The sequence below is a fragment of the Dermacentor variabilis genome, chromosome 6, assembly GCF_050947875.1.
Source record: "Dermacentor variabilis isolate Ectoservices chromosome 6, ASM5094787v1, whole genome shotgun sequence".
In the NCBI taxonomy this organism is placed as follows: domain Eukaryota; kingdom Metazoa; phylum Arthropoda; class Arachnida; order Ixodida; family Ixodidae; genus Dermacentor; species Dermacentor variabilis.
The window spans coordinates 173,587,417-173,607,943 of NC_134573.1; the positions used below are offsets into that span (position 1 = coordinate 173,587,417).

General features: G+C 47.3%; 1 protein-coding gene across 2 annotated transcripts in view; it reads left to right on the forward strand.

Moving 5' to 3' along the window:
• Positions 1–19,079: 19,079 nt before the first annotated feature.
• LOC142585822 (transient receptor potential cation channel subfamily A member 1 homolog) overlaps positions 19,080–20,527 on the forward strand; it is a 30,363-nt gene continuing 28,915 nt past the window's right edge. Inside the window, exon 1 of one of the 2 annotated variants that reach the window (XM_075696843.1) lies at positions 19,080–19,589. In XM_075696843.1, the coding sequence (XP_075552958.1) occupies positions 19,497–19,589 (93 nt within the window). In that variant the 5' untranslated portion in view covers positions 19,080–19,496. The remainder of the gene's footprint in view (positions 19,590–20,527) is intronic. The other variant, XM_075696844.1, reaches the window with a different exon arrangement.

Below are 20,527 nucleotides of genomic sequence, written 5' to 3' on the forward strand. Positions count from 1 at the left end.
ATTTCGGTGCCGTTACGTAATCGAGCAGGATACGGAGCGCGGGAATGCAGTGAGCGCATAGGAGAGGGGGGCATTCTTGTAAGATGGGTATCTTGTGTTTAGACAAGAAAAATTACGAGATCCCACAGGCCCGATTCTTTATTAGTTACGACCATATGTAAAATATATATGTTTTATTTACATTTGTTTGGACAAAACATATGCTGGGACTCCGCGGACAATCTGGGTGGTCTAGAGTGCGCATCCAGATGGAAGAGTGTGGTCGACTGTACAGCATACCTTAATTGCCTTGCGAATAGCGAAGCCCAGTGTACAGCGTCATGGTTCAGTTCGCGACGTCCTTAAGTAAGAAAGTGACTCCGCATAGCAAAGTTTGGTTCGTAGTACATCTGCGCCGTAATACCAAATTTTGGTCATTGAGCCCACCGCATATCCTAGGCAAGCCTGCAGTCGAGTGCGATGTGGTGAAGGCAGGCTTGTCCTGGCCTGCAGCGCGACTCAAACTTGAAGAAGCGGCAGCGCAAGAAATATACGGACAGAGACGAGACGACAAGGACGAGCACCAAAACTCGCCGTGGTTGCTTAGTGGCTATGGTGCTGGGCTGCTAAGCCCGAGGTCGCGGGATCGAATCCCGGCCTTGGCGGTCGCATTTCGGTGGGGGTGAAGTGCGAAAACACCCCTGTACTTAGATTTAGGTGCACGTTAAAAACCTCAGTTGGTCGAAATTTCCGGATTCCCCACTACGGCGGGCCTCATAATCAGAAAGTGGTTTTGGCACGTAAAACTCCATAATTTAGGACGAGCGCCAAGCTTCCAACAGCGTTATTGTGAATTATTCACGAATATATGCGTGCAGTCTGAGCCAGGGACCACCTTTGCAGGTTGAGCGACCCGGCAGCAACTCAGCAACGTGACTGCAGCACAAAGCACAGGCGGTCTGTCGTTGAATGCGCAGGAGATGCAGTCTACCAAATTCTTTTACGGTGCGGAACAATGTACGTTGGTCAAACTGGGAGATCTGTTGACGATAGGTTAAGGGAGCACGCAAATAACGTAAAAAATTCTCGCGAAGGAAAATACTCTGAAGGTTTTCTGGCAAATCATCGTCTGACTTGCAAGCACTGTTCGCCCGAGCTTGAAAACACCCGTTATCATGAAGAACAAAACGCGTGCGACACGGGAAACTGCAGAATCTGAACGTATTTCTAGACTTGTGAAGTGATGTCTCAGCATGGTCTCCATTCCTATTTCAGGCAAAGAGCTGGCATATCTAGACATGCGCGGATGACGACCCCTGGCTCGGACAGCACGTATGTATTCGTAAATCATTCACAATAATGTTGCAAGTTTAGCGCTCGTCCTTGTCGTCTGGTCTCCATGCGTGTCTTTTTGCGCTGCTGCCTTTTCAAATATGTACCAACACGCCTAATTCTCCACATTTATCATACTTGGAGCCACGGGACATTGTCGGCCCGTTGAGGAGATATGCCTGCGCGTTGCACGTTAAGAATCGTGACTGTTTAGTTGTCATGGTGTCGTTGGTTCGACATCATAGCAACTTGTAGCGCAGAAACACACAGACGGAGAGAAAAATAGACGACAGACCAGCGCTAAGTATACAAAAAAAATGGTTTATTATCAGCGACCTGGGCGTTCATACTGAAAACTCGTCACCATTTCACATGCGCTATCCACTTTCCTAGGAACGACAACTTGTTGTCTGAAAGGTGCACGGATTAGGTACTCACATTCACACAACCAAGCCGTGACATTCTTTCTGCCTCTATAATTTCCCACGTAATCTTGCAACTGCTTCTGCTGACAAAACTACATTGAGTAAAGGCGGTTCACGTCCCCGCGAAGGGCAGTGAACAGCAAGCCAAACATTCTGTGCGTCCTTTTTGACATCGTTACTGTGTTCTTTTAGCCAGTAATTGATGCAGCGTGCATCTACCTTTTTTTTCTGCGTCTGTGCTATGATTTGTCGTGATGGCGTAAGAAAAAGTTTTAGAGCGCAGCTCTTTGGCGTCCGTTCCTGGGTTTCGCGTCGTCGTCGGCGTTGTCGTCGGCCTCGTAACCAGCTCCACCCCCCTTTCATCCCCCCAGCGCTAGCAGCGACCGACTGATACCGCTGGATGCCGCTGACGCCGCTAGAGAGTCAAGATAACGTGACTGCATAGAACACCGTCGCCGTTATGCAGAAAGAGGAGGAAAGGGTCCCCCCCTCCTGTTCTTGTGTGGCGGATAGGGTGCTCTTCAGTTGCCGACGCGCCGGTTATTTCACGTAGGCCCCGGCACGTCGACGAATACGTGACCACCTTCCCACGGCTAGACCTGGTTCTTAGCGCTGCGGAAGCGAGGGTATCATATTGTTTGTGTCGGCATCGGCGGCGTTGTCCCTGAAACCAACTCCGCAGCTGGGGTTGACTCACTATCGGCGTCAGCGGCATCAGTCAGTCGCTGCTATCTCTTCCCTCCTCCCTTTATCGTGTTGTCCGCTTGCTGCGCGCGCTTCTGCCCCCATCGTTTGCCGCTGGGTGTACACGCCGCCCCCCTCCCCCCTCTTCCTGCGAGTCTCCGGTTATCAAAGCGCCGGCTCGAACTTAATTCCTTTCTTCGCTCCTCCTCCAATGCAACCCCTGTGCGGTGGCAATCAGAGAGCCAGATCGGTGGCGGCGGATCTGTATATGTGCACCGCCCGAGCCGAAATTGCCGCTGCCGTTCGCCCTGTGCGGTGGCAATCAGAGAGCCAGATCGGTGGCGGCTTGACATAAAGACAAACAGCAATTTCCTAACACTTATGCGGGAGAACATCCCGTTCCTCTCGCTCGTAACGCGTCCCACGGCTGTGACAACCTCGCGAGGCACTTGTATAGATCTCGTCTTTGAGAATCAAGCATTGGTGTACCAAGTCGAACATATATCAGTCTATTTCTCCGACCACAAAGCTTCCTTCATGACTGTCAAGAACTGTTAGTGGAGTCTTTGTTAAAAGAATACGTGTGAAAAATAAAAAAAAAATTCTGTGATAGCGCATACATGTGTTGCTCGATTTCTTTGCCTCAATCTATCGAAAAGGTGAAACAGCTTATTTGCTGCGCTCAAATTTCGCATTAGGAAGTAACGTAATCGTCGGTAATTTTTTCTTTTTTTTTTCCTAATGTCCTAATGCAACTGTGTCAATAACTTTAGTGTGTTGCCCGTGAGTGTACGTGCCATCTGTGTGCTTGTGTGATCACTGCGCATATCATGTTTCTCAATTAACTTGCTGGAGCAGCGTCTCAGGTCATCGACCAGACAAAAATATCCAGCTTCTTATTAAAGTCAGTATCTTAAAGAGCAGCGACCCTACGCTAAAGTGGGACAGATGCGATAGACGACGACGCTGCTGGGTTCAATGACGCTGTTGCGCTATTTCGAATCACTTCATTAAGGTCATTCTTGATTGTTTTCATTGTTCTAACTTTATGCTTTAAATTCATAACTCAGCGCTTTGACTTGTTTCATTTCCTTTTTTTTCTGTTCTTTCTGTATATTCGCGACACTACCAGGCGTAAGCGCTTCTCGCAGAACATGTTTGCCGACAGTGTTTGGTTTCGTAAACTCGACGTGCTTTAATACTGTGCTTGCCCTGCACACAGGTTCACCAAGTCCGTCCTCTCAGCTCCAAGATTTCGATTTATTTTTCGACGTAATCTTCCAGGACACGATTGATTCACAGAGTTATTCAAACGCGATAATCGGAGAGCATGGCTGCCGCCGCATGTTGTGCCACCAGAGGGAACCGAGGAGCCCAAGCTGATGCATAGTGGTGTACGACGAGGGTGAGAGCGTTTGTGATGCAAGGCGACTGCATTTGGAACCTCACGCGCTGACCCAGCGCTCACCGGTCGCCAAACAAGCGCCGGCCTCCATGAAATTCAAGCATCGCATTTGAATCGCTGGGAACTGAACTACATAATGCATTGAACTATTATTGAATCCTAATCCTCCGGGAAACTTTTTCTTTCTAAACAAACGCAATCTCGCGCGCGCGCTCTAACCCGCTGGCACGCCAGAAACGAGGCGAGAGCGCCGTTTCGCAAATTTTGTTTCATTGGCTCGCGCCACGTTTCTCAACGTCCCGGAATCCGATCCAACGGCGTCACCGCGTATGCAGCTGTCGCGCTGGCGAGTTCGGTAGGTAGCTTGCAGGTAGAAACGGGCCGTGCTGCTGCGCAATCGGGGATGGGGATGGCGCTCGGACGCCCGCCGGGAGGGCTTCTTCCGTGTTCATCCAACGGCGCAGAACGATGCCCTTCGCGCCTCCCGGTTGGTCCTCGTGCGAGAGGCGCTGGCGAGAAGGGGCCCCGTGTTGTGGCACACTCGTCACATCTAATGGCACGCGACCAACTCGCTCTCGCGCGCGGGGCTTGCGCGGAACGCGCTTCCAACGCCTGCCGAGCAACCTCGGGCTTGAGCGCCGGGCCCCGTTTACAAAACAATGCGACCGCGCAGGGCGCTTCGTAGTCAGCGTCATCGTCGGAGCTTGCGCTGGAAATGGCCCGTTGCTGCAGCTGGGGCAACGGCGCGCTTGACGCACGTGGTCGAGGAGCTGTAATAGAACGGGAAAAATTCGCGCGGACCAGGCCGTATAAGGCGGTTAACGAGCAAAATTGTAAGCGTAAAGCACAAAAAATAACAGCGACACTTCATGAATATTTGGCGTGCCTGATTGAAAGAGAACTTTCCGCATTTATGCTTCCCGGTGAAAGCTTCGTAAAGGCCAGTTGGCTCTTGATCGTAAGAAGTTGCGCAGCAGAGCTCTAACAAGACGATAAGGGAAAATTTCGGTTATCTTTACGTGAAATCGTGTTTCTCGGTTTGTGTGTTGTTAGAGCTATGTAGCGCAACTTCCCATACACGTCACCTTGACCCATCCGAACAAAACAGGACCGTTCACGTTTCACCTCGAAAAGTGGTGGCTCATCATTTACTCTACACACCTACGCTAGAGTAAATGCGTAGAGTACACTCTCGCTCCATTACGTACCGAATCAGCTATATATATATATATATATATATATATATATATATATATATATATATATATATATATGGCACCAAAACTGGCCTAGCTAGAACTGGTCAGTCAGCAGCCCTTCACCAAAAGTATTTCCATCGCGCACGCAGATGTACCACTTATTCATGAACGGAGTATCAAATGCAATGCAGAGCTGATTTTGACGAGACATTTCTTTTGTCTCAGAATCAGACCAGTCGAGACCTCGCAAATAGCTAACAGTGCGCTTCGTAAGTTGCGAGGACAGCAACTGCCCAAACCCGTCACACTTCCACAGACTCTTCCTTTTTTCTCCTCCTCTGTAACGTTTCACTGGAAAGAGCGTTCTTATTGTATATATAAATGGATTCGGTATAGGCAACGGTGCCGACTGCCGAGGTCGTTATAGCTAAATCAGGTCATTGAAAATTTTGGTCTAAAATGCGGGCGCCTCTGCAATTACGATTTATATAAAGATAGCCTCTTCCTTTAAAAAAAAGGGGGGGGGGAGCTGTCTACGGGGCGTGAAATATCAATTTAAGAACACTAATACGACACCTAGCTATTCTTGATTTGCAAGCAATAGCACAGTCATCCGTCGTGGTAGCTTAGTTCACATACGGGGGCCTTGTTCACAACAAGGCCCCCGTATAGAAGCCGAAACGTCTTGGTTTCTTTTATTTTAATGTTATTGTTCGGCGTCCGTTTTACCCTTGACTACTCGTTTATTTATATTAAGGTGCACGTGAAAGAACCCCAGGTGACCAAAATTAATATGGTGTCCCCTACTGTACAGCGAGGCTCACAATCAGGTCGCGGTTGTCGCATATAAAACTCCAGAATTCTATAATTAATAGCATAATCACTTCAGATATTTACACAGCAATAAGCGTTTCCTTCGTGATTCCAGTTCTACTTTACACGTCGAGCGTGCCTGTCATTTTCTTCGGGGCACTGGCAAACCTCCTTCTGCGTGGCGTTCTTCGTTTCTGAACAACGAGCAGGCCGCGGGTCAGCTACGCCGCTGGAGTTGCACTTACCGCTCCATTATCTTCCCGCGGGACAACCACAAGCGCAGCCTTGAAGAAAGAAACACGGCAGTCTTATCGCGAACGATGGGATGACACCATATTCCGGGTGCCCTAAAGCATGTTGTTTGCTTTAGTGCGCGCCAAGGTCGGTTGCTATTGCTCGCTTCCGCTCTAATTGGGCGTCTAGCACAGAAAAGCGCCTGGACGCGCAGATGCATCGCTGTGATCACTACACCCCAAGCACGTGGCAGAGGTGTCTCAAGGCGGATGTTCAACCGTCAAAGCACCGTCTTGCGACTTTAGTTTTCAGAAAACCCTTTTTAGCTATTCCTTTCGAGTGCTTCTGCACCTCTTTCACACTATATGGCTCCTCAAAACTACGGAAGAACATTCCATATGCCCACACAGTTCATCTTTTTACCCCTTTCCCAATGCAGTGTCAATGAACGGTGGGGTTCAACGTCCCAAAGCGACGCAGGAGTGGTGAAAGACGCCACAGTGGTGGGCCCCAGATTAAATCTGACCAGTTATATTTCTCTAAGGTACACCCAATGCTCAGCGCATCAGTGTTTATGCATTTCTTTATCCATGTGCACCGGCCGCGATTGGGGATAGAACCCGCGACTTCGCGATTAGCTGCAAAAAAAAAAAAAAACGCGAAGTCTTGGATAGCCAACTACACTCTATACTCCGCTAATGTTCCGTTTGTCTTCTGTATTCCAGTTTGTGTCCAGTGCAGTATGAGGCCGGGTCTTTGGACACAGATAGCATTTTTCACTCGTGGTGGTCCTCATGTCGCTCGTCGTTAAAATTTCTTTCCGTCCGTGATATCGAACTGCCTAAATCTGGGGAATTCTCGTACGTTTATACATTAAGTTAGCACAGTGAATATTATGGCGATTCAATTCTTCATTCGCTCGGCCTGCTTAATATTCTAGCTATCTACCTGGAAATGTGTACACTATAGACCCTCGACTGTAGCGGCGTCCAGTGAAAACCTCACAGAAACGGGGCTTTCCGGCACGTCTGGGTGTTCGTTCTATCAGCACGTGTATCCCAGAGAAACCCGGTCTGCGAAGATGAAAGAAGAGCAAGGAGCAACAAACACCGTACGGACTGTTTCGAGAATACGCCTTCCGACTGACAGAGACCAAGAACGGCTCGGAAGGCGCCTGCGGCTGAAACAGCGGCAACAGCAGGCACGTATACGCGTGTGCCGAGTGGGCGCAGGCGTCCAGGTCACCACGCTATTTTTGCGCACGTCCCTCTACTCCGCAGAGGCGCAAAAGCCCCAGCGGCCTGCTACTGAAACGCTACCAGTATGTCGCATCGACGACTACCTCTCCCTCAACTTCTCTCGGCCCCTCTCCCCATCGCAATCACGCTGCCAGCTTCAACCTCTTTTCAGACAGCTCAACACCTGGCTTCGACTCCGGGCCCGACGCCACGTTTCTTGCCGCAGTATCTGCAATCGTTTCTAGTGTTTGAGACGAAGTGTGTCTGCAATCTTTCCTTTTGTCATTCGTTTGAATGAATCGCGTGCATACTGCAGGCGGTGACTATCGCGGTTCACCTGACTCATTCCGCTTTCTTCTCAAGCTCCTCCTTTGCGCAAGAAGCTTTTCCGTGCGCTAAGTCGTTACTCGACTCCCACATACTCTCGTTATTTCTGGGAAATTAATTAAATATGTGTTATAATTAGAGGCACTGTTACTGCTTGTGCACATTCTTCCTTGCAGAAAAAAAGTACATAAAGGCAGTTTGGCATTCATATTCAACCGTGGCATTGGCGCATTATACAACATCGAGTACTTTCGCCCACACAAAAGACGGCAGAAGAAAGGAAGAATTACAAAGAAATAAACTCTGCTGACCAAATAGTGTCAGTCAATTTAGTCTTGAGGTCTACCAGACACCTTTTCTTAGGATTACGTAACCATGTCTCTTCCCTGTCCCTGTAATATGTTTGTTAAACGAGCGTGTCATAGTTGTCCTTGCCTTGCGTTGTGTTCCTTTGATCTTTTGCCGGCAGTTCAGCTATTCAACTCGCTTTTGCTATAAACCATGAATATAGCTCAGCTGATTACCAGACGGCCGCCCAATTTTTGGCCGATCCCGAATTGTACAGTACGTGCCGTAGGCTTTCAAGGTGACAGCAACAGCACTGGCACAGAGGTGACAAGGATGATTTGCTATATTCACGGCAAAACTTCCGTGATTGACGTCTTCTGAGAAGGTGCGATAGCGACAGTCGCGATGAACTTCTGATGGATACCTTTATTTTGATCATAAGATTATAAAATGTAAGGTTCAGGATGAATATGACAAAACTGAAAAATTACCAGAGAACGTTTTCCTTATTCTGCATTTTACAAGCAGACTAGTCGAAACGACATGAAATAATAATAATAATAATAATAATAATAATAATAATAATAATAATAATAATAAGTCAGTTAGATGCGCTAGAGTGGCACGGGAGTGAGCAGCGGCTTCCCTTGAAATAATTCAGTGAACACCTGCGTTTGCTGCAATGAATAATGTTTCCCGTTTGTTTAATTATATCGCGTGCCGACCAGGAAGTTAGAGAAGTTTACACATTGTTCTTGGCGCAAAGAAAAAGAGTATGAAGCAGGAGAACTGGGAAAAGGAAAGACACAGGAAAGAAATTCACCTATGATTATGCTACTCCCTTATGCGAAATTTGAGCTCAACTGTATACTTGTTTTCGTTTCGCAATATGTTGGTGGCGCGGACACTCTATCTCGTGCCGTACCCTGCAAACGGACCGAAGCGCGACTGCCTCACTAATCGTGACGCATCGCCGCAACTCGAAGCAGCCGCCGAAGTCAGACCTTCGCTCGTGCAGCGCTTTGTTTCCATACAGCCGACGCGCGCTACTCTGGCGCCGTCTCGTAGCCATCGTCGCCGCAAAGCCCATCGTGTGCGACCCTACAATTTTCTTCTCGCGCTTTCGCCATACCTTCCTCCTCCGCTTTCCGCCTCACGGTTCTGCTGCGCCTTCCCCCTCCGCTTTCCTCCTCGCGCTCTCTTCGCTATGGCCGTCTTTCACCCGCGCTCCGCGTTCGCCCTTCCATCCTTTCGCTGTGGTCGTTCACTCGGTTACGAGGAACGTTGACGCTCGCCCTAGGTAGAAAATGTGCCTAAGAGCGTCACTCTAAAGTGGTTCTGGCATTGTGCAAGGAGGTACAAGGAAATACATGCAGTAGGAACGACGGCGTCTTTGTCTCTACCAGCTCAGTTCATTGGCTATGCCAGTCTCCTATATTGAGCACGAGTGAGTGGATTCGATTCCCAGCAGCGTCAGCCGCGTTCCATTGCGACGGAATGTAAAAACTCCCCTCTACCGCGCTTTGGGGGCAGGTCAGTAGACAACAATGGTACAAAATTGACTGAGAACACTCCACTACTGAGTCCTTCATAATCTTTGTGTTGCATCAAGACGGCAAGTTGGGCCAGTCTATTAGGTTCTGTACCTTCCTTCTGTCCGTGTCTTGTGTTGCACTGTAACGAATCTTGCTAGAAATCTCTGTGTTGCCTTGGGACGTTAAACCTTTTAAGATATTCCCTCCCTTCTCTTAATCATTTCGTGGTCATGTGCGATGAAGCCTTGCACATCTTAGTGTCTGCCTGACGTGCACAACCTTTCAACTAAGGGAAGTAACAGAAAAGTATCAAACAAGAACTGTTGAGCGTGAGGCGTTAACCACGCTGCTATTCATGGAAGTCATTCATTCACGCGCGTTACCCATGCACCCTCGGAGAAACTAATTTTACCATTATTTTCGCTTGCTTATTCTGTTGTATTTACATCTGCAAGCTGTGATGTACACGCCGTGGTGGCGTAGTGGCGTTGGTATTGCGCTGCTAAGCCCAAGGGCGCGGGATCGAATCTCAGCCGCAGCGGCCGCAGACCGATGGGGTCGAAATGCAGAAACGTCAGTGTACCGCGCATTGGGTGAACGTTAAAGAACTCCAGGTGGTCAAAATTAATCCAGAGTCCCCCACTACAGCGTGACTCATAATCATATCGTGGTTTTGGCACGTTAAAGCTGCAGATGTCATTGTTTTAGGCTGTGATGTAAATAGTGACATGAGTTCCATTTCTTCTCTTTTCGTTTACCTGGCAGGTGGGCCTCATTAATGTGTTCAGCCACACCTTTCGCGTGGCTCACCTAGGTTCCAGAAGTACTGTCGATCAGAATTCAGTAAAAGAACAATGTCGGCACTGTCTTCCGTAGATGTATACAAGGTGGCCGCAGCTATAGCGGTACATTACGTTACATTGCTTTCAGACAGGAGGTATGAGGGTCATGGAAATTGAGCTTGAAGATGGCAGAATTATGTTTTTTTTTTTGGTTGAAACTTGCAAGCGTTACTATCTTTTTAACTGAGGAATTTTTTTTAGAGAAGCTCAACATCTACTCCACTATCGCGAAGCGTAATCCTGGCCGCGCACTTCGCGCTAGCGCTTGGCAACCGCCCAATGCGTGGCTGGCTCTCTCTCTCTCTCCCATTGCTCTCTCTCTCTCTGCCTCATCCTCCGACCAGCACCTCGCAACGCGTACTCTAAATCGAGCCTAAGTAGAAGCAGCCAAGAAACTGAGAGGCAGACGAACTGAGGCTTTGGAGTACGCTGCAAGCCTCGCGCTTGGAACCTCTGCCGTTGGCTTCTCTGTACGCCACCGCAGTACGTGCGTCCCGCGTAAACACGAAACGCGAGAGGAGTGCTGACCACGTGAGGCTGCCGCTATTTTTGGCGGCCGCCTCACAGTGCGTCCATATAAGTTGGACCTCGGCGTGCGCAACGCGTACACCCTGCCTCAGTTGCTACGGTCAAAGTATACTGGTTCTTCTTTCTTTAGCCTCCCGTCAGAACAGCTTCGGCAACGGGCCCCTCTGCGTGCTTTCGGGTTGCTCGTGTAGTAAGAGGCGGATAGGGAGACATGAAAAGCCTTTCTATTGTGAGAGCTTGGTTACACCCGTTGGCGGTGCGTCGAGAATGAATTTTCTGAAATTTATTAAAAAATTCAAGGTCATTCCACCCTGCGAAGGTGGAGGACCAGCGGAGACGTAAACGTCGTGGTAAGAAAACTTGTGGTAAAGACTTACTGCACCACTCGTTGTCACTTATTAACGACGGCCACAATGGCTTTGTGGTCGCTATGATATACACTGATCGGCATACGTGCAACTGCGGACACGTTGTTTGGTAATGTCAAATCGATGCACGTACGCCGCTGGGTGGTCGGTTGTGCCGGATCGGTGTGGCATAGCAAGCGGAATGCCTGTAAAATGAAACGTGTAAACTTCACTCCCACTTCGGTCCCGACACACCCGCATTGAAATCACCGACAACGACCAGAGGAGCAGTGCCATCGTTACCATACCCACGCAAAGTGAGTAACCATGAACCTTTCGACATCGCATTCCTACATCGAAGAGACTTTTGCGTCTCCGCCGCATTCTCCGATTCCCAACACGCGTCGTCCCATCTGGCCTGCACTTACGGTCAGCCTCTCGCGCACGATCTTCGGGGGTGTTTGCCGCGGGTCGCCATCGTACTTTCATCTAACTTCGCGCCGTTGCGCTTCGTGCTGCTCTTCGGGAGTCCTAACGAGGCGTGGCTTCCCCATGGCAACTCATACTCAACACTACCCCACTAGGTTTCTTTCAGGCAGCCGATTACTGTTTTCGACCTGCTATTTTGGAGTATGTGTGATTCCAAAGAATGTAAGCACTGTCCACTTCACTTTGCCGAGTGCTTGTAGCCGCTGCCTAAAAGGGCTATGATCTATTATTGCATATTTTGCTTCCTTACGGGTTATTAGTGCTTAAGAGGGTATGAGCCATCGATAACACGAGTATGAGCCATTGATGATGATATTTTTTGTGTGCGGACACGAAAATTCTATGGCATCATAGCCATATGCAGCTCGGCTGTAAAAAAAATTAACGGTGTTCCTGTGTTCGTCGATAAGCTCACGGATAACTTTTGCAACAGGGAGAGTGGCGCTTGGCTTTACATGTTGTTACATGCACTTCTGACAGAGCCCTGAGTCTCCAGACTGTAACCTGTGCCATGTAGCTGAATCTATAGACCGTGTACTATGTGACTTGCCCTCAATACACGACCAATTAACATGCTGACTGATCGTCTCGCAGGTCTAGACAGCCAATAGTCGTCAGATAACGTTATATCCAGCCCATTGCGTCACTGTAAAAGTAGTTTTCAGGTCATCCAACTCTCGTGTTTAATCATTTTCGACAATACGAGCGCAGACTCTAGGCACTCAGCAGACCTTTGAGTTGTGTTCTTTGTCTCCTCTATTTATAATCATAGTCACCCACCTTGCACCTCTCACTTTCTCTCTTCCCTTTTCCCAGTGCATAGAATGGCTGGACAGATAAACGTACCTAAAGAAGACCCCTCTGCTCTTCCTACTGATAAACTTCTCCCTCCCTCTTATGTCACTTCTACGCGAGTTCCCAACGACCACTCTCTGCAAGGACCATTGCCGGGTGCAGCATTTGACTGGCGAAATGTGCCTCAGACTCTGCCTTACGGTGTTGTGAACTTCAATGCACCGCAGAGAACGACGAAGAAACCAGGGCATGAACTTGCTAGAGACACGGAGCATAAATAAAAGCTAAGCTAGTTTAGCTTAGTTAAGCTACCTAGTTGGCATCGCGTTTTATGCATTCTTTAAACGAAATAATTTTCGGCCGTTTCACGCGCCTTAACAAGTAAATGTTACAAGATTCTGATATGGATTTTTGCTGGGAAGCCACGGAGCTGCGAACTTGTGTTTTCATTATTTTAAAGTTTCGAACGTTTTGTCAATTTTGCTCGAATACTTTAGAACCTAAATCATTCTTGGATTAACTAATGTTTGACTTTACTCGCTTAACCGAAATAAATTGGCCTTGTAAAAAATGACGCAAAAGAAATCGCAGTTCCGCCCGCAAGGTGAAGCACCGATTGCGATAGCAAATTAGTAGATAGCTATACGAAGTAACGATAGTAGTTTTATTGGCCGTATAAACTTGTACAAATTCCCTTACTAAATAAATTAATAATGATATAATGTGTAAGCGTGACTGAACGAGGACGTAGAAAGAAACAGACACACAGAAACACCGCTGCCTTTGTGTGTTTGCTTCTTTCTACGTCCTTGTTCAGCCGCGCTTACACATTATATCATGGATTCAAACTAACTAGCCCGTCAACGTGTTTTAACTAACTTAACCAGCACGGTGTCACGCGCGCACAGGTATACATGAACACATCTCGCTCGATGAGCACGGAAGCTTTATGTGAAAATTCTGGAGTGAGGAATCGCGGCAGCAGCAACTAAATTGACCTTCATGCATGTCTCGCTTCAGCGCAAACGAAACGTCGAAAGCACAGTGCATACGAAGCTACCGGCACTACGCGCACTCTGCAAACATCGCAGATCGCTTTGAAGATTAGGCCCGCGTGGGCGCGCACTTTGGCCATGTCGCCGATCGCTTTCAAGACACACGAGCGTCGACAACGCGTCCCTACGGCGTCCGCGATTCGCGTGGCAACGCCGTGGTAGACGCCGTGGTTGTCTCCACTCTGTACGGAGCGGCGGGTGAGGAGGACAACAAGGCACCGTAGAAGCCGCCGCAGAGGAACACGCCTTCCCTTGCCTTACCCCCCTGCGTTGCACGCCACAGGAGAGGGCAGGCATCCGGGCCGCGTTCCTCGCTCGCGCACGCGAGATTGAACCGCGTTCGCCGGCCCACCCTCACACGCTTTCACTACTCATACGGAACCTCACGGCGACGGCGACGGCGACGGCAGAAATGCGCCTGGAGTATCCATATAATTGACAATAAAAGAAAACTCGGACGATATTTAGAAGACGGCTAACACAGGCGGTTGTATTCGTCTTCTAATTCTAGTCTTTGTTTTCTGCGCCATTTTTCAAATTGTGTAATCACACCAACTAGTCCAGCTCTCAGTCATGAAATGGCCATTGACCTAGATATGTGCTACGGCTACCTTCAGCATGCATTTGTACAAGAAATCCAACAGAAAAAACCTGGCAAAACTTCATGATACTGTGGTGTGGTCCCCAATACTAAGACTGAGACCACTTTTTAAACGTGCAAATCTTATTTCTGGTTATTGCGATATAATTATACGGACACTCCAGAAGAATTTTCGCCGTCGTCGTCGCCGTTAGGTTCCGTCTAAAGTCCAAGTGCGATAAGATCCTACGCGCCCCGCGCGCCATAAACTGTGGCGGGTGCGAGGGAAAGCGTGCGAGGGTGAAAAGAGAAGGATGGTGGATTGATGCGCGCCCAATGATGGAGGTCACGTAAAATGCGCTTGCCATAGAGTTAGTATAACAACTCTAGATGAAAACTGGCCCGAAAAAGTGGGAACCATAGAGTTTCCTACAAAAGGAAACTCTATGGTTTCCAGTTTCCAGAAAGTTTCCAGAAAGCGCTTGCTAAGTGCATGACTTATGTGAATCACGATGTACGCATTCATGCAATAAACGATGACACGAATTTCAGTTTCGAATCTCTGTTTTTTGGATGCGTAGTAGTTTCGTACAATGCGTTGGCGGGCTATTTGGTTCGGATCTATAAATACTTTGTTTAGCGCTATACAACAGATACAAGAAAGGCGACAGGACTAGGCACCTTGTCCTGTCGCCTTTCTTGTGTCCGTTATATTGCGCTAAACACAGTATTTTTTATTTATCATTTATTTATTACAAATACCTACAGCGCCCGAGTTGGGCATTATCGTAGGAGGGTTAATTACAAACATAAAAGTCAACTTCGCGAACAACGGCATCATATCATCTGTGGTGTTATAAATACAATAATTGTAATTAGTAAAGAAAGACAACACATCCAATACTAACAACATCCGATTATAAAATTTCTTACACAATGCATAAAATGGCACACTGGAAATATTGTCTAAACCAGATTCACATAAAGTTCTCTATAGCAGATGAAAAATTGGCTGCAGACACTATCTCATCCGGGAGCAAATTCCACTCTGCAATTGTTCGCGGAAAGAATGAAAACTTAAATACATTAATACGACTTTGGTAGGCCCTTATTTTCTTGGCATTGTCGCGTCTTTTAGATTGATAATGAGGTGGTTTTAAATATATGTTCTTATCGATTCCTGTGTTACAGCTGTTAATGTTGTGTAAAAGCTTTAACCTGATTATATTTCTGCGTGTGGACAGCAACTTCCATTCCAATTATAGTTTCAACTTCCAATTTATAGTTTCGTACAGTTTAGGTTTGACATACGATCGCGCGGCTACATCGGACGCTACGGCACATTCGTGCCTTTTGTGCCACCGAAGCCCCGAAGTGCTCTGGCATATATCTTCACATGTAAGTAAACAAATGTATCTTCTTGTTCAGAACATCACGCGAGTAGACAGCTCTTGTTATGCATCACAATCGTTTGAGAAGCGTCACAGTAGAGCATTTTTTACATGCGGAGCGGTGTTTTTATTTGCAGGTTTCCCTTTAGTAGGAAATTGCTGGACAGGCGGACCAGCGTACCAGAACTGTACTGGCGAATTCACAAGCAAGTCATAGAATCTGGTTAATTGTTGCACTTTGAACAATCATGCTTCTACAAAGGCCACAGCTGAAAAATAGCCTGATGCCGAATATTTCTGTGCCACGAAGCAATCAAGAGGCGAGTGCCTAATACGGACAAAATCGAGTGCATGGACCCACATATTAATAGCGTAGGCGTTTTATTAACTGTGCAATATTTTCAACACTTCCTTGCATGTCATTTCATATGGCATATCTTTTCTGGTCACACGTGTGCAGCGAATCTATTTGCATGATCGACTCCGGGCCTGTGGAACCATTCACTTGCACTTGATTGTTTTACATGTATCCATAAACTGCAGATATGCACATCAGATCTCTACGAGCATTTTCAAAATTCAGTTATTTTAGACAACAGACACATATGCAATAGCGACATAATCTCAAATACCACTAAGCAGCTGGGACACATTTTTGTTGAGTATACTCGCAGGTAAAATAAGTAGATCATGTGGACAGCTGCAGCTCATTTTCCTTAAATTAGTGTGCACAAGGAGCATGCAAAAATAACTTTTTTCTCGCGCACCGATTATTTTGCTGTAAAAGCAAGAGAACCCACCACGTTAGTGTAACATATGTTGTACATCACACTAATATGTGCTTTAATTTACCAAGTGAGATGGGTTACTTTTATGGCTCATTCAGTCAAATCACACTGCAAGCTGCATTCATCAAACTTCTATTTCATTTTGCAAATGTTTACTGAAACATGTTTCCCTGTTATGCAGATATGCGATGGCAAGCCCTTCTGTGTGTTCGAAAGGTAAAATTTAAGCTCTAAATTAAAGAAGACATTTCTAGTTAAAAACAACAAGCAAAATGGTGAATGCATAGTATCAGAAGCTAAAGGTACAGAAAGTATGAGAAGTGTCGAATGATTTTAAGGAAAGAATCGTATTTGAAAATGCAAAACTCTTTAGTGGAGGTCAAGCAAGTCAATATAGGTAGATAACTCTGCAAAATTATGCGAGTGATGGGATGGCAAACCATGGGTCAGGAAATGCGTTGTTTTTCTGTAAAACAAAAGCTGATGATTGTCATTACATAAGCCACTTTAGCATCATGAGACTGCTGCTTGATAAATTCCGAAACAAACCAAAAAACTAGACACGCAAAAATAAAAAAACAATTTAATTATGCTCTCTCTACACTGGGATAAATAAAAGAAACGGATCACATCTAATGTGGACATATCAGACGCCTTGTGAAACACTAAAGAAAATATTCAATATCGAGCTATGGGGGGCATAGATTTGGGGGGCCTTGCACCAATAGTGATAGTTACCACTGCATTTGAAAATTGAAAGCACTCATGCAGACAAAGATAATTCTTTATATTTTTGGTTACCACTTCAAATGTTTCCACCAAGATTTAAAACACTGCACGCAGCCATACAAATGATCTCAAAGCAACACTTGCAGGTAAAAAGCAAAAGCAGTCAAAGTGCTGGCGTATTCTGGACACTATGTTTGAAAACCTTTAGGCAAGAAGAGTTCAAGAAGCACACATAAGAACTGCATTTATTTCCATAATTCCCCATTTGGGAATGGCCTTTTCTTTTTCCTTATGCATTGCCTACGCCTAGCCACAGCAGCTTCTTCATGCAGACTCCGCAAGCCAAGAGGTCGTGGAGGCAAATGCAGGTAAGAGGCAACAAGCAGTAGCACTGGTACTGACATTCATCTATTTTCTTTATTTTTATTACATTTAGGCAGCCAGCACACCTCGAACAGCCACCTTGACTGCGGGTGTGTCACCCTAGCCGCCAAGGAAGCATTTGAGGGAAAGCGACAGGCAATGTGAACAGCCACTTCTCTATGTAAACAATACTCTTTCTCTCGGATCACTCCTACGCCTTGCCACGCCAGCTCACCTGTGCAGACTCCACCAACAAAGATGCCGCGGAGGCACATGCAGGTCAGAGGCAAGAAGCAGTGGGAGCGCGTGGCACCGAGATTAAGTGCGTGATGGGGCGGGGGATAGTAGGGAGGCAGGTTAGCGCGCGTCTCCTCGGCTAGCCGGGCTCTGACTGCACATAGCTGTTCGCGCGGCGGAGCGCGTAAGCCTGCTCCAAGATAGGGGTCGTACGACTTTCGTACGACCTCTGTCTTGGAGGTATTCTCAGGCAGGTGCAAAGGTGTGGCGAGCCGAGATGGTTTGTTGCTACATGTGCGTTGTCTTCCCAGGCACCTAGTGCTGGAAGTCGCATCATCTCAAGCTTCGGAGACGCGTTGAAGCGAGAGGTAGCAGAGACGCTCGCTCTCCTCTCTCTGCGTTCTTGATCATCCCCACGTTGACTGCGATGTTCGCGGTCATCGAGTCACATCTGTTCATGTTTGCCTTTGCATGCGTGACACCATGCTTTAAATTTGATTAGTAAGTGAGTATTTACTGTAGTTTAAACGGCCGATAAAACTAGAAACATTAGTTTGCGTAGTTGTCTAATGCATTACTATCGTTATCAAGGCTTCGCCTTTCGGTTGACATAGAGACTTTTCGGTTTTTTGTCAGAAAGAGTGCTGTATAGAAATTGGGAAATAGCTGATAGGGGAAAGGGGCGATAAGAGTAGGTAACTTTAAATCTCCAGCTCCTGCTTTGTTGAATTACCAAGGGTTACATGAAAGCATGACCATTATATGAAATGAATGCAACCGAAGACAAAGGGATTGTGGGTCATAGCTACAGTGAAGAAACTGAACGCCCTCAAAAATATTAACATTTAAAGCGTGTGCTTTCCTGAAGAAGAGGCTGCCCACGAAGAACTCTTGTTGTTACGATACTGCAGCCAGCAACCTGGGTACAAAAGATATCCGTAATAAAAAAAAATGATGACGGAAAGAATACGGGTCCTTTATGATGGCTGTTGTAGTTAAAGTAGGGCTCGGATCATACGCATACCAGATAGAGGAGACGCAAGATCCGAGACTTGAGTTTGGTGAGCTTCTGTTGGCTCAGAAGTCTCTGTGTGACGTCCTTTGGCAGACATGCCAACCGAGTAACGTTAACGCAGTGAATAAAGCTAAACACAAGCGCTGAGAGTCGCGCATGCACAGATGTCTCGATGGCCTTTTAATCTTTAGCGTGATATGACGTAGTGGAAATTTACTCCAATCCACGTATCCATTTGTTGATGTCACACTGTATCACATAGCTTGCATAATAACTTATGCGGTCACAATTAGGGGTTTCTTTATCTCTCATCAGTGCTTCACTCGGGGCCCCTTGTGGACGTTCTTTCTCATATTCGCGCGGTTTAGCACTACGTCGTCTTCGAGGATGACGTGTTTGCTCTTGTATGTGTCACCCTCCTCCACTCCCTCTACACTCAGTACGCCTTCTTGGCGTTTACTAGTAGGCCAAGTGCGGCGTAACCTCGTACGGCACTGCGCTGCTGGTCGTCGCGGCAGCGCGCTTATCAGGAACCCCCTCCACCTCCACAATCCTGCCTTTGTTGCCCCAGCACGCATTGCCACTATCTGTGCCTACAGCGAAAACCGTTGTCGCTTTTGTCGGCTCGGCAATCTCCTCGTGTCCGTGCTGTTCCCCCGTCGGTGGATACGCCCGCCAGCGTAGCCTGCGAGGTGTCTGCAAGTGGACGGCACGTTCCCAACGGCGACGTACGGCATGATGGCCTCACTACCGCCCCCACAGATTTGAACTTCAAGCAACGGAACTGGTGCAGTGACCTCATTGTGCGCTCTGATCGTGTGAACGCAAAGTTGGTGGGCGTTTTGGCCTGGCCCAAAGAAGTGTCAGCCGGTGTCATCATGCCGCTGTTTCCAAAGAGGCAGCCATCGCTGCTGGCCATGCACCTCCCGCTAAGGTCCACGAAGTCGATACCCACCATGGACCTCTTTCAGGTATGCACTTCAGTACCTCGACTTCCGCGGTGTCCATAGAACCGTAGTCTTTCCCAAAGAAACCGCTTGCGTCACATTTAGTGTCGGTATCTTTCGAATGAATGAAGTTTCCTTGACATCTGAACTCGTAAGTCGTGCTGCTATGAACAATGTAGTGACTTCAAACTCGGCCGCGGCCGCTCCACCTTGTGTACAGTGTTGATAGCGGCATTTGAATACCCACCTTTGTTAAAACTATTTAGGCATTCCACATGTTCAGTTTTCCTCCAGAGACGTCCACGAGAAACATCCGTCATATGGATGTAGCTTTGGGGCGTTAAACCCCGTTCTTGGTGTTCTTGCGTTAAAACAATTTAACTAACCTTTCTAATATAAACATTGTTTTAGCAGCTCATACCTCCTTTGGGAAGCGATGGTGTTTCTCATGAACACTTCCTATCGAATGTATCTTGAAGAAAAACACTGTAGGCCAACCTCTACATTCGACTGCGCAAAATCTTATTCCATATTTTTTAATCATACCGTTATTCTAAAGTTCACAAACAAGCGTTCCTTTTACAGAACTTGTGAATACTATCGCCGACCTTGTAGATAATGTTCTTGCTCATAAGCATGATGCGCAAATGCAACTCAGCAAAACAACGCCAGGGAGCCGAAACGTGATGTTCCATTTCGGGTGGGTGCCAACTTTGGATTTCATGGACCATTCTGCAACTCTCATATATCCGCATAACTCGTTTGTTTAATTAGTATTAAAGCGCTTCTAGCTGTAAAATCAGACACCTTCGTTCTACCCGCCGTGGTTGCTCAGTGGCTATGGTGTTGGGCTGCTGAGCACGAGGTCGCGGGATCAAATCCCGGCCACGGCGGCCGCATTTCGATGGGGACGAAATGCAAAAACACCCGTGTACTTAGATTTAGGTGCACGTTAAAGAACC